This window comes from Ornithodoros turicata, chromosome 1, assembly GCF_037126465.1.
Source record: "Ornithodoros turicata isolate Travis chromosome 1, ASM3712646v1, whole genome shotgun sequence".
Classification (NCBI taxonomy): domain Eukaryota; kingdom Metazoa; phylum Arthropoda; class Arachnida; order Ixodida; family Argasidae; genus Ornithodoros; species Ornithodoros turicata.
In genome coordinates, this window is record NC_088201.1 from 74,223,813 (window position 1) to 74,236,381 (window position 12,569).

Sequence of the window (12,569 nt, forward strand, 5' to 3'; positions counted from 1 at the left end):
GAGGGCGCTAGGAGCGCGTATGCGTAGCGGCCGTGGAGTGGCGCCCCAGTCAGTTTCTCTCCGGCTGTCGCAGAAAGCAGACGTGCGCTCCCCGCGCTCGCTCAGTTTCTGGCTGGTTGTCACGGAGAGCAGTCGCATCGGTCTGCGCTCCTGCTGTGGAGAAGTGATTTGTTGTGTAACTAATGCTTTCGTCAACTTTGTTCCCGCTTTGTTTGCGATTTTCGTGCCCGTGCACGTCGGGTGCTGGTTGCTGTTGTCCGGGCATCCCCGGCATTTTCTATCATCTTCTGCCTTGGGAACGGGAGTAGCGCTGGCGTGATTCTTAATAATTTTGTTGTGAGATTAGTTGAGAAAGTAACCGCTAGGGGATGCAGCTGCGGTGCTTTATACAGGAGAAAAAAAACCATTACGAGTCAGTTCTCTGCCTGCCTCTCGGATCTGCCGGATCTGCCTGCTTTCCGCCGCTAACAGGCTTCGCTGTCATAGAAGTTGTCAGTGGCACTGGGAGACCGAAGTTGATTCGTCATGCGCAGCGAAGGGCGCAATTGTTATGATTCGAGCCTATTGTGACAATTGCAGTTTCATTGTAATAAGTATTATAATAATAACGAATACAGTTCTATGATATTTGACAGCAGGGCTGCTTGTCCGTCGCGTAGCGAAAAGATTGCAACGAGACAGCTGTTGTACGAAACGCCGCAAGCGTTCATTGTACACGCACGCATTGCTTACTAGGGGCAAAAATAGGATGCTACGATTTTTAGTTCTGTACACAACAGTTGTTTCGATCCAAAGCCAATATGTTACTATGTGGAAACCTTGCAAGAATGTCAGAAATACAAGCGAAGAGACACTCAAGAGCCAAGCTCAAAACAACAGCTTTGTTGCGTTCCCCTGTGATTCTCTCTTGCAATGAGAAATGAGATACAACAACCGAAGTAATGTCAACGCGTGCGCATTCTCGTTGTTTTTCGTCGGTCGTTCGTCCTGTGGCCATGTGTCACGTTGACCCGGTTGCAGCAGCACAGCGGATGCCAATCTCCCGTGAGGTGGTCTATTTCCAGGTCTCGCGTAACGGACTGTTACACTGGTTACACACTGGTCATTTCAGATCTATCCGCTGTGCCGTGGAGCACTACGTAGAAGGTAAAGAGCATGTTGGTTGGAACTCATCAAAGGAAGACGTCACCTTTGTCGAGAAATACGCCCTCGGGTAGCGGTAGGGAGGATTTGTGGGTTGTTGTTGAACGCCGTCCGTGTCTGTCGTGTTTGTGTTCGTCCACCACGATGCGTCGCCGAGAAAGCACGAATTCAGCTGAAATCAGCTGGAAGCAAGCAGAGCGCTGTCGTCACTTCCGCACTTCGTTCGCAGACCATGGCGCAGACGATATCCCCAAGGTTCAACTGATTTCGGCATTATCGCTGCTGAGTAGACTTTTCATGCTGCTCTCATTTGTTTTGAGCAACGACCGCTCGTCAAAAACGCTTAGGAAACGTTTAGAAGTGGGTTTCCGCAAATCTGCAGTTGTGAATGTAGAAAGGCGCGTGTAAAAAAAGGGAAAAATAGACTTTCCCCCATCTTCTGTCTTTTTTCTTTTTTTTTTTTTTTCGCTAATAGAAAAATCGGGAACTCAGACTCGGTGAAAAGTATGGCGGCAAATGATGCGCAATGGTTCGTTGTGCTATGTTTCTATGATTTTACGCTTGATACACATAACCAACCAGCCAAGCAAATACATTACTTTCAGAGAGAGAAGGAAAGAGAAGGGAGAGAGAGACCCAGACCCACACCACACAAGGTATCGTAGGCCTGGGCCTCAGACAGAAAAGAGACAGCTAAGGATAGTGAAAGTATGTGAGCAGGGGTTAGTATAGCAGGAAATAAGACGAATACAGAAAGAAGGAGATGGATTGGGAGTCGCGAAACCAGAGCTAGGGGAACGGGAAACAGGCAAAAGGCAGCGGCTTTAATTCACACAACATATTATAGCATCACATCTGACATATCATAAAGTAACAAGACTTACATTTCATCCCCGGAGGCTGTCTCCATCCGGAAAAATTAACAAACACACACAAAAAAAGAATTTTAATTATTACATATCATAAGGTCATGTCAATACCAAAACCAGACCTAACAAAGCAAGCGCGCACAATCCTGGTCATATCAAGTCAAACCTAGTTATACGACACACTTCCAGTCCGGACGAGCCTCAGGCCGACTTCTCTCTTCCCCTGTAGTCCACTGCCCTCACGTCACCACACACCATACTGCCGGGTTCCAAGTCCTCACCAGGTACCACCTCTGTTCAGTCCACTCACTTGTGTGCCTCTTCCTCTATTTCTGGAACCACCTGGGCCAACTTCTTCCTTTAACTTGGGTATACCCGCCGCCTCTTATGTCTGGTATGCCTGGGCCGACTTCCCGTCCTGCTCTCGTGCTGGCAACCGTTCCCTCTCTCCTGCTCTCTGCCGCCCTCATCTCCTCCTGGGCCAGCTTCCTCGACGTGGACGTGACCGCCGGCACCGGTCGAGTACCACCGGGAGTCGCCCCTGGCACCGTATCTGCAGGTTACCGGTGTCCCGCGTCCGGCAGCTTGGTCCGCTCCTCCTGGGCCACCTTCTCCTCGCTCTAGGGTGCCCCGCGCCGCCGCTGCCACACACGGCCCCCTGTCCGTTCCACCTTCCTGTTATCACCGGGCACGGAGGCTGCAGTCTGCCAGTGCTGCACGTCCGGGAGCTTATTCCGCTGATCCTGGGCCGGCTTCTCCTCGTTGCTCCAGGAGCACCTTCCGTCACCACCGCACGGTCCCCGGTCCTCCGCCTTCCTGTTAGTACCAGGCACGGTAGCTGCAGTCTGCCGGCGCTGCACGTCCGGGAGCACTCCACGACTACCGGTCCGCAGTTCCAGGCCTCCTTCACCCGTCGTCCCTGGGTCTGAGTCTCACACGTCATCGTAGCCACTCCGCCTCCAGTCCGCTCGCTTGCTTGCTTGCTTCTTAGGAGTTCAGAGAGGTCAGTCAACACATGACTTGCTACTCGTGAAAAAAAAAACAGTACTTGGACGGCACGCACATATACACAGGCGCACGTTCATACTCGTGCTCACACTCACATACACTCACTAGTGCACATTCACTCACTCATGTCACTCGGGTGGTTCGGTCACAGGGCTGAGAGTTTCGCTTCGTGGAGGAAGGTTGTCAGGTGCTTTACAGCTCGGTGACACTGGTCGTGTGTGGGCCAGGCTCCCAGGATTTTTTCCAGGGTGAACGGTCGTGTATCCATGCGCTGAAGTGCTTGCCGTAGCTTCGCTCTCTGGCTGTCGAACTGGGGGCAATGCAGCAGAACGTGGTTGTCATCTTCGGGTACCTTGCACGCTGTGCATAGGGGATCCCTGGCCAGGTTGATTTTCACCTTGTATGCTTTGGTGAATGCCATTCCAAGTCTGAGCCTGTGGACTTGGGCTGCCTCTCTTCTCCTCAGGTGTTTCGTTCCGGTGTATGTGTGAGCCCCGTCCAGACGTTGTAGCCGTGGATTCCTCCAGTTGGAGTTCGTCAGTAGTTTCTTCATCTCGGCCTCGCAGGCGTTCCTTGCTATTGTCCTGGAGTCCTGTCTGCTCAGGGGAATGGCGCTCTTCTCTGTGGCTGCGTGGGCTTCACGTGCTGCCTCGTCCGCTTTCTCATTCCCGTTGATGTTGTAGTGGCTGAGCACCCACTGTAGCTGCACAGTGTGTCCCTTCTTGAGAAGTTCGGTGTAGGTTTCCAGGATGTCTTCTGTTAGGGCGTCGTTTGGTGTTGTCTTTGATGAGGTGATGGTGTACAAGGCGGGTTTCGAGTCCGTGAGTATGGCCCAGTCTCGGGGTGGTTGCTCTTTGATGTAGTGAAGAGCAGATGAGATTCCGTGTAGTTCGGCAGCTGTTGATGATGTCTTGTGGGTCAAGTTACTCTTGATTATCCCTTGAGTTTCCGGGATGTAGACGGTGGATGTTGCTCCGGTTTTTGTGACGGATCCGTCCGTATATATGAGTGTCTTGTCGGCTTCCAGGGCGGCTATAACTTCCAGCGCCAGCTGACGCGTGGATTCCTGTGGCATGTCAGCTTTTTTGCTGACTCCGGGAATGGTGACACATGTAGGTGGCTTGGAGTAACGCCAGGGCGGTCGTCGTCGGCCTGTAGGTTTCTTGTATCCGAGCGGTGTATGTGCTTTCAGCGATATGACTGCTTTTCCGTATCCGGAGAGGAACCGTTTCTTATCCACTTGGGCCAGCGGGTGATCGGCGTGGCGTGAGGAATGGCGCAGATGTAGCTTCATCACCTCCTGGGTTTGTAGGGCGTTGATGGTCGGCTGGGCGGTTTCCTCTAGCAGACCAGTCAGTGGTGTGCTGCGGGGCAGTCCGTACACCAGTTTCAGTCCGGCTGTAGTCACGCACTCCAGCTTGTATGTCGATGTCTTGCTCATGTTGTGAAGCAGGGGCAGAGTAAGTCACTTGGGGTAGCACCAGTGAGTCGTACAGCTGTTGTAGCACCGGCTGTTGAGGGCCCCATGTCATGCCGGCAGCCGATCGCATGGCGTTCATGAGTCTGTTTGCTTTGTCTCTGATGGCGTAGACCTGCCGGCACCATGTGAGCTGGCTATCCACGATCACTCCAAGGAATTTGTGATTGTTTACTAGTGTTTGGTCCTGGTCGTTGATCTTCACCGGGTACTTCGTGAACGACCGCTTGGTGAAGGGCAGCATCGCAGTTTTTTCTCCTGACACGGTCATTCCACGTTCACTTAGATATTTCACGATTGTGTCCATGGCAGTCTGTAGGCGACGAGTTTCGAAGGGGCGTTTGAGATGGGAGCTCCAGACGCAGATGTCGTCGGCGAACATGGAGATTCCGATGTCTGGTTGTAGCAGGGAGGGCAGGTTCAGCAGGGCGATATTGAACAGGATGGGGCTGAGTATGCCACCCTGTGGAACCCCCCTTGTCACTCGGTGCTGAGCGATTGGGCCTTGTGGGGTGTCCATGAAGATGTGCCTGCCCTGCAGGTAGTTCCTGATGTAGCGCAGTAGGCGGCCGCGTACACCGATGTCTATGGTGGCTGTCAGAATGGCCTCATGGGTGACGTTGTTGAATGCTCCGGAGATATCCAGGAAAACTGCAGCAGACTGAAATCCCAGGGCTTTGTCTTGTTCTACGTCGGTGGTGAGGTCGACGATGCAGTCCGTGGTGCTCCTATTCCTGCGGAAACCGGACATACACTCGGGTAGAAGACCGTGGCTCTCGATGTACCAATCCAGGCGGGAGCAGACCATTTTTTCAAGGAGTTTTCCCATACAGCTGCTGAGGGCGATGTGTCTGAAGGCGTCCAGTCTAGCTGGTTTCTTTCTGGGTTTGAGGAGCGGCTTTATGGTCGAGATTTTCCAGTCTTGGGGAATGCTGCCTGTTTGCCAGATGGTGTTGTAGTATGCCAGTAGGTGCTCGAGTGCCGTGTTTCCGAGGTTGTTCAGCGCTTGGTATGTTATTCCGTCGGGGCCGGGGGCTGAGTGGGCAGGACAGCTGTGTAGGGCTGTGTAGAGCTCGTCCCGGCTGAAGTCGTCATCGAGTGGGCTGTCTGTCTGATAGTAGGATCCACAGGCAGAGATTGTCAGGGTGCTGACGAAGTTCTTGCGCGTGAGGTTCTGGCAGAATTCTTCTCCCAGCTGTTTCACAGGGGTGTCCACGGCCAGGGAGAGTGCCATGAATGGGTGGTCTTGGGAAGGCGCTGTGGTTCGCCGCTTGATGTAGTCGTACAGCTTCCCAATGGACGTTCTTTCGACGTTTTCGCATAGCCTTTTCCATTTGTCCATGCGCAGTTTGGAGAAGAGTTTTTGAATCTTGCGATGCGTTTTCCTTGCCTCACGGATGTCGTCGGGAGATTTCGTTTTCCTGGCTTTTCTTTCGGCCCGCCTCCTAATGGCACGTAGGCGTTCGTACTCCCCGTTGACGTATGGGACGGTTTCCGGAACCTTGAACTTGGTGGTTGCAGCAGTGAGCTGCTTTTTGATTTCAGCCCCGAAGTCCGAGATGTCTGTGCAGTTGTTGATGCAGTTGGTCGCTTGTCTGAATCGTCCCCATTTGATCTTGTTCACCACATGTTTCTGGGATCGCTGTCTGGGTTCTATAATGGTTGTCAACACTGGGATGTGATCACTGCCGTGGGTTTCAATGTCCGTGGAGCACTTGATCTTTGTTACCAGGGGGCAGGAAGGAAGGCAGAGGTCAATCACTGTATCACCTCTGATGAAGGTCGGTTGTTCGTCGTTGGCCACGAAGAGGGAGAGTTCGTCCATCACGTGCTCAACGTCCTCGCCGAGTTTGTCCGTTGAAGGCGATCCCCAGATGACACTATGTGCATTGAAATCACCGCACAACACATACGGTTCAGGAAACTGTTTCAGTTGACACACGATGTTCGTCACATTGATCCTGGTTTTGGGTTCAACGTACACACTCACGATTGTAGCGTCCAGCTGAGATAGTCTCACACGAGCGGCACAAAGTTCAACACCTGCGATAGTCTGTGTGTAAAATACACTGTGTGGGATGGAGCACTGAATGAGGAGAGCAGCTCTGCTGGCGCCGCTAGGTCTGTCGGATTCGTAGAGCATATATCCAGGGAGAGAGAAGCCAGTTGGGAAACGTCCTTCCGAGATACACATTATTGGGAACATGTGGCGCGTCACAAATTGCACAAAGTCTGGGAGTTTCTTGGAGATGCCACGGCAGTTCCATTGGAAAATGGTGGTGTCTGCGTACCTTGTGGGGCTTTTATCCATAATGGGTCCTGGAGAGCATGTTGACTAGGAGTGGTTCCATGCGCATCATTCCCTGTACTTCCGGGAGCTGTGCGGCGTCTGGGATCATGGCGATAAGCGTTCGGAATGCGGTGAACAGGATGGGTATCATCCCGAGCGCCATCTGTGCTGCCGCTGTTGCTGTGGTTGCTGGCTCCAGCATGGCTGTTCCTGGGTGAAAATCCTGGGCCGCCCTGGGTGCGGCAGGCGCTGAAGGGCTCCGAGGAGTTCGTCGACTTTGCTTGGCAGCTGCTGCTGGTTTGGGAGGACGTTGTGGCTTGAGTTGGTCTCGCTCTGTGGCTTTCAGCTCCCAGATGCTGGTTGTAGGGGCTGATTCCGTGCTTGTCGGAGGCAGGGTGTTGTTTGCGCGATTGGGCTTAGCCAGGCTGGTCTGTGGTTTTGGCAGCGGCGGGAAGGATTTGATGCTGCTATCTGTCGGTGCGGTTGGTTTCGAGCGTGGCTTGCTTTGTACCAGCTCCGGGTTTGATGGGCCGCTGCGGGACGGACGGTCTTCGCAGGCTCCGTTTCTGGCGGCCGCAATGGCAACTCGGCGCTTCAAACATCGTCCGTAGTTGGCAGGGTGAGGTCCGTTGCAGTTTGCACATTTGGGTTCTTTTTTGGTGTTGCAGTCTTTGAAAGAATGGGGTCCAGCGCAGACGCGGCACTTCTGTTGGTGTCGACAGTTCCTGGCTATATGTCCGAATCGTTGACAGCGATGACACTGGGTTGGTGTGAAATACTCCTTGACCTGATGTGTGTTGAATCCGAGGCTGACTTCCACGGGCATAGGGACGTCGCTCTTGAAGGTCAAGATGACAGTGTCCGTTGTGTGGCAGGTGACTTCCCCGCTGTCCTTTGTCCTGAAGCGCTTCTGTCTGCGTGCTTCGATGACACCTTGCGGGCCCAGGAATTCGAGGAGTTGTTCATCCGTGTAGGGCGCACGGACTCCGAAAATCTTGCCCACATTTCTTGCGTAGGATTCGGGTATGCGGGTAGTGTCGGCAATGTTGGCTAGGAGGGTTAGAGCCATCAGTGCTTTAGCGGCTGGGAGGGAGGCCACAGTCACTGTGAACGTGCCGTCCTTGTTGAAGCGGTGCTCCTTGATTCTTTCTTGTGTTGCTTTCATGATCTCGGATGCAATCGTGTTCGGATTTACGCTGACAAGGGACTCGGCAGGGTTGACTGGGGTGAAAATCACAGGAATCCCTGCTTTCCAGGATTTTTTGTAGACGACGGTGATGAACGGTTCGTTGTCATCGTTGTCCATGTCTCGGTCGGGGCTGGAGTGCCGGGAGGGTGGTGGAGACGGGCTCACTTGGTTGTCCTCGTCGATTTTCCGCTTCTTGCTCGGCGTTTGCGGGATTCCACCTGGGATGGTGTGCCCAGGAGGAGTGCCTGGTCGGTTCGGTAGCACGTTGCTGACGTCCAGAAGTGACATGGCGACGTGCGTACGAGAGTTTGTTCAGTTCACTTCACTTTGGTGTTTGTGTCCTGTCGCTAGCGCGGCGATTCAACACAGCACACACGACACACTGAGTTCACAGAACACTAGTCACAGTTCAAAAGTCGTCAGCACAAGGTTACAAAGTTTAGCTCTGAAAAGAGCTTTTGGGACACACGTAAGGAAGGCCCTGAGCGGGCGCTTACTTGGCCATGCCACCTTTCCTCTGCCTGACATAGCTGCTACCTCTGCTGGAATGCGAGCGAGCGACTGATGTACGCCTTCCCGAGAAACCTGCATGTACGTCAACGTGCTCCGTGCACGAATACGTTAGAGTGCTCTCTGAAAAGTGCCTCTGTGAAAAGTGCCCGGCTCTCTCCGCGCGCAATCAAAACGGTGACCCAGCGTCTCATTAGAAGTAACAAAATATACTATCTCAAGCTCTATTTGGTGAAATATGCAAATATTATGACGTATGTTGACCTACTGCACCTGTTTCCCGATCTACGCAGGTACTTAAATAAAAGGTGCGCGTGTGATGACGTTAGCATGAAATAGACTCAGCTACTATTGTGACACTTAAAGCTAGGACCAGCCAATGTGGTAACTGGGCTGTGCGCTATCGTGTCCTGCTACATTGTCTGCTAGACACACTAGTTAGAGGGAAAACGCAGAAAATCATTTTATTTGTGCAACAGCGCCCCCTGGTGCACGCCTAAAATAACATGAAACTTATGGGTAAGGATAAAACCTGCGCACTAACCATTAAGAATCTACCAAACCAGAATAATCACTACAAAAAGAAGTCTACCACGCATGGATGGTACACCACCTAAGGTAAAAGCCAATACGCCGGCAAGTGGCAGCGGGACCACCATTGGACCCCGCCAGTGGGGGCTGCAGCTCGCGCTTAACCACCCCCCCACCGGCGGAAAACGAAACCTACGTGCAGGACGCCAAAGTAAAAGAACAGGAACACAACACTACCGGAGCATTCGGCCCCGCCCCCCCCCCCCAGTCCCCCTGCGGAGAAGAGGCTGCAGCAGAGCGTAACCACCCCCTCCCCACAGCGAGCCCGGGAGAAGGCCGAACGGGAAACAAAAAAAAAAACAGGAGTCGCCACTTGCACCATTACCTGCCAAAACCCAGACACAAACAGAGATTCCAATACAGCCTGCATTTAACTTGGGTGCCAGCTACTGACAAGTGCCATCGGAGGGAGGAAACGGGTGGGCACCACAACAATAACGCAAACCAGCTTCCGTCCAGTCTGCTACCGAGGACCCGGGTATTACCGACAACTACCACCATCAAAGGGGGAGCTTGAGCAAACCAACCCGCAACCCGCCCCTACAGAAGGCACCAGTCGAGGTGTAACGGACCAGTCAACCAGTCAAGGCGTAACGGAGCACAGAGACCCCCACACACACACCCCAGACAGTCCCACTCCGGACCCGCGCACCCACCTGGCAAAACGAGCACATCGGGGAGACCCGGCCATCAGACGCCCCCCACTCACGTGGGAGACCCGGCTTCGAGCCGCCCGACTCCACCGCTTCACCTTCAGTTACATGATCTCCCGTAAGCCCTCGAGGTCGGCCCGCAGCGCCCCAAGAGGACCCCGGCAGCCCACGACTATCTCTGCCAGAGCTAGAGAAAAGAAAAAAAAAAGAGAAAAAAAAGTTATGCAAAACTGACATGTAAAAAAAAAAACAACAACATCGGGGTTGATCGCTATGCCTGATTGTACGCCGCTCGCCATGGGGGGAGCGCCTCGCTCGAGGGGGGAAGGGAGGAGGCCCCTTGGGCGTGTCTCGCACCAACCTATGGTCGTTTCAGGCTTACCAGACAACAGACTACACCTTTTACCAAGCTACACATACTTGGGTTGTTATTTTTCCGTTTTTGTTATCAAGAGATGTTGTATTGTCATGCTAGTTGTGCCCCGCGTGCGGACACGCAGGAGCTTGCAAAGTTCTGGCCTGATGACACCTACCCTCCCCCCCCCCCCCCATGGCATGCCCTGGCCCTGTAATCAATCAGAGCCCCGCCCCGGTCCCCCCAGAAACCGAAAGCGGCTGATTGGGGCCTCAACCCCGGTAATGGCTAGAAAATATAATAAAAATATATATATATATTTTAAAAAAAAACTACATGTCATTTGCTCTGGCAGCAATCTCTCTTAGGGGCGGCAAGGCACCGCCCCTATTCAACAGGAAGGTCAGTCTTTCGGCTACCAGGGCCCCCCCCCCCCCCCCCCAGAACCCTCGCGAGCTCCGCTCTCGGACCCCGGGTCTCCGAACACTCAAAGAGGTAGTGTTCTACATCGGCCTCCTCCTTGCCGCAGCCACATCGCGCCGAGTCCCGGAGCCCAAACCGCCTGAGGTACGCCGGGAAGCCCCCATGCCCCGTCAAAACCTGCGTGATGTAATAGTCCGGTAGTCCTTTTCTGATATTCCTGATCCAATTCTTGATCCAATGTTGTACCCTCTCCCAGTTCCCCTGCCATTTTCTAAGTGCCTGCTCGTAGATAATATTTTTAATAGCAGTTTTAGAGTAGGGAACCGGCCAGTCCACCCGACCCCCCCTCGCCTCATTGGCAAATGTGTCAGCGATCTCATTGCCGAAAATACCCGTATGGCTATAAACAAAGTGGAAAAAGAATGTTATTCCAGGCTCAGCAGCTTTAACCATTTCCTTTAGTGTTTGTATTCTTAAATTAGTGTGTACTAAGTTGCTTAGGGCCTGTAAGAGAGATAGACTGTCCGTATATACATGTACCGGTCCTCTGTATCCACTGTGGACGACATCCCTTATACCGATGACCATGGCAGCCAGTTCGGCCTCAAAAATCGGCGCATGGGCCGGAAGGGCAACCGTGCCGCATCGCTCCACCCGTCCCCCCTCAATGACACAAAATGCCGCACCCACTTTACCTTGCCCTTTAGATCCATCAGTATACAATTGCCAAAATTGTGGTATTACTTTTTCATTTCTGTCAAAAGGTATCGATATACGCTCCAAAGGATGCAAGGCCCAAATCGAAAAATCTTCATCAACCTCGTCGGGCCGAATGACGCTGTCCCCAACGTGTATCTCTTTATGCGCCTGAAAAATATTAAAAAATACCCATTCCGCCCACGCCTTCTGCATAATTGGAATCGTACCACACACCACAGGCAAAATGTCGTTTGGCACAGTATTGTAACCCCTGCACGTTTCTAATAGTGGGATTGTATACTCTCCAATTTTCTTTTCATATGTGAATTGTTTAATTGTTTGTACCAAGCGCCCACGCCATCTAAAATTATGCGCTCAATACACTTTTTATAGATAGAATGGAATAATCTAAACCGTTCCTTTTTATGCCTTGCGCAAAGCCTATTTACCTTGAGGGTTAAGTCAGCCACCGTAGTTTTTACTTTATCTAGATGTGGTATGAAACTTAAAGTATTATCAGTGACTACTCCGAGGACCGTTACCTGTGTGGCAAATTTAATGGACATGTTTCCCATTTTAACAACCGGTGGGCGTCCTGCATACTTGGTTCCCCTAGCCACCATGACCGCCTTCGTTTTGTTGGGGTTAAATTCTATTTTAACCTCCTGTCCCAAATGAAGAACAAAATCAATCACGTCCTGTGATTTCCTCTCAACGTCCCTACGGGTGTTACCCTCCACTATGACAGTTATATCGTCTGCGTATGCAAATATACTAACTCCATCCGGCATATCCTTTGACAAAAGTTCATTAATCACAATATTCCACAATATGGGACTCAATGGCGACCCCTGGGGACATCCCGACACACCCTTCAACCCGACGCTCCCATGCGTAGTCATTACCAAGTAACTTCTATTGTCCAAAAAGTCGCATACTGTTGTGAGTAAATTTCGGGGAAAATTAGTACCGGCCAAATTGCCAATAATATGCTGTGGGCGTACTGATGTGAATGCGTTAGAGACGTCCAACGCATACAATGCTGCACATTGTCCGCGATGCCTCACACGGATCAAGGAGGAAATGATGTGATCTAGCGCGAGTGTGCATGATCGTTTGTGATAAAAGCCATATTGATTTTCCGTAAAAAAGTTATTGCTGTTTAAGTAAGACTCGAGTCTACCATGTAAAAGCCTTTCATATACTTTGCCTATTCCCATTGAGATACTAATTGGTCGAAAGTCCCTAGAACTAAGCTGTCCTCCCTCCTTTTTAGGTATCAATATAACTTTGCATTGTTTCCATGCATCTGGGAAGACACCGAGTACGTAAGCTTTGTTCAAAATCCATGTCAAAAAGTTG

The 12,569-nt window shown here is 52.0% G+C and overlaps 1 protein-coding gene across 1 annotated transcript; it reads right to left on the reverse strand.

Annotated features, from left to right (window-relative positions):
* Positions 1–3,165: 3,165 nt before the first annotated feature.
* Positions 3,166–4,095, reverse strand: LOC135372758 (uncharacterized). Its single transcript, XM_064606253.1, has one exon. It carries the CDS (start codon positions 4,093–4,095, stop codon positions 3,166–3,168), a length of 930 nt encoding a protein of 309 aa, XP_064462323.1.
* Between the last annotated feature and the right edge of the window lie 8,474 nt (positions 4,096–12,569).

Coding starts and splice junctions, on each gene's coding strand:
- LOC135372758 (XM_064606253.1), bottom strand. CDS start 4,095: ATGCCACAGGAATCCACGCGTCAGCTGGCGCTGGAAGTTATAGCCGCC.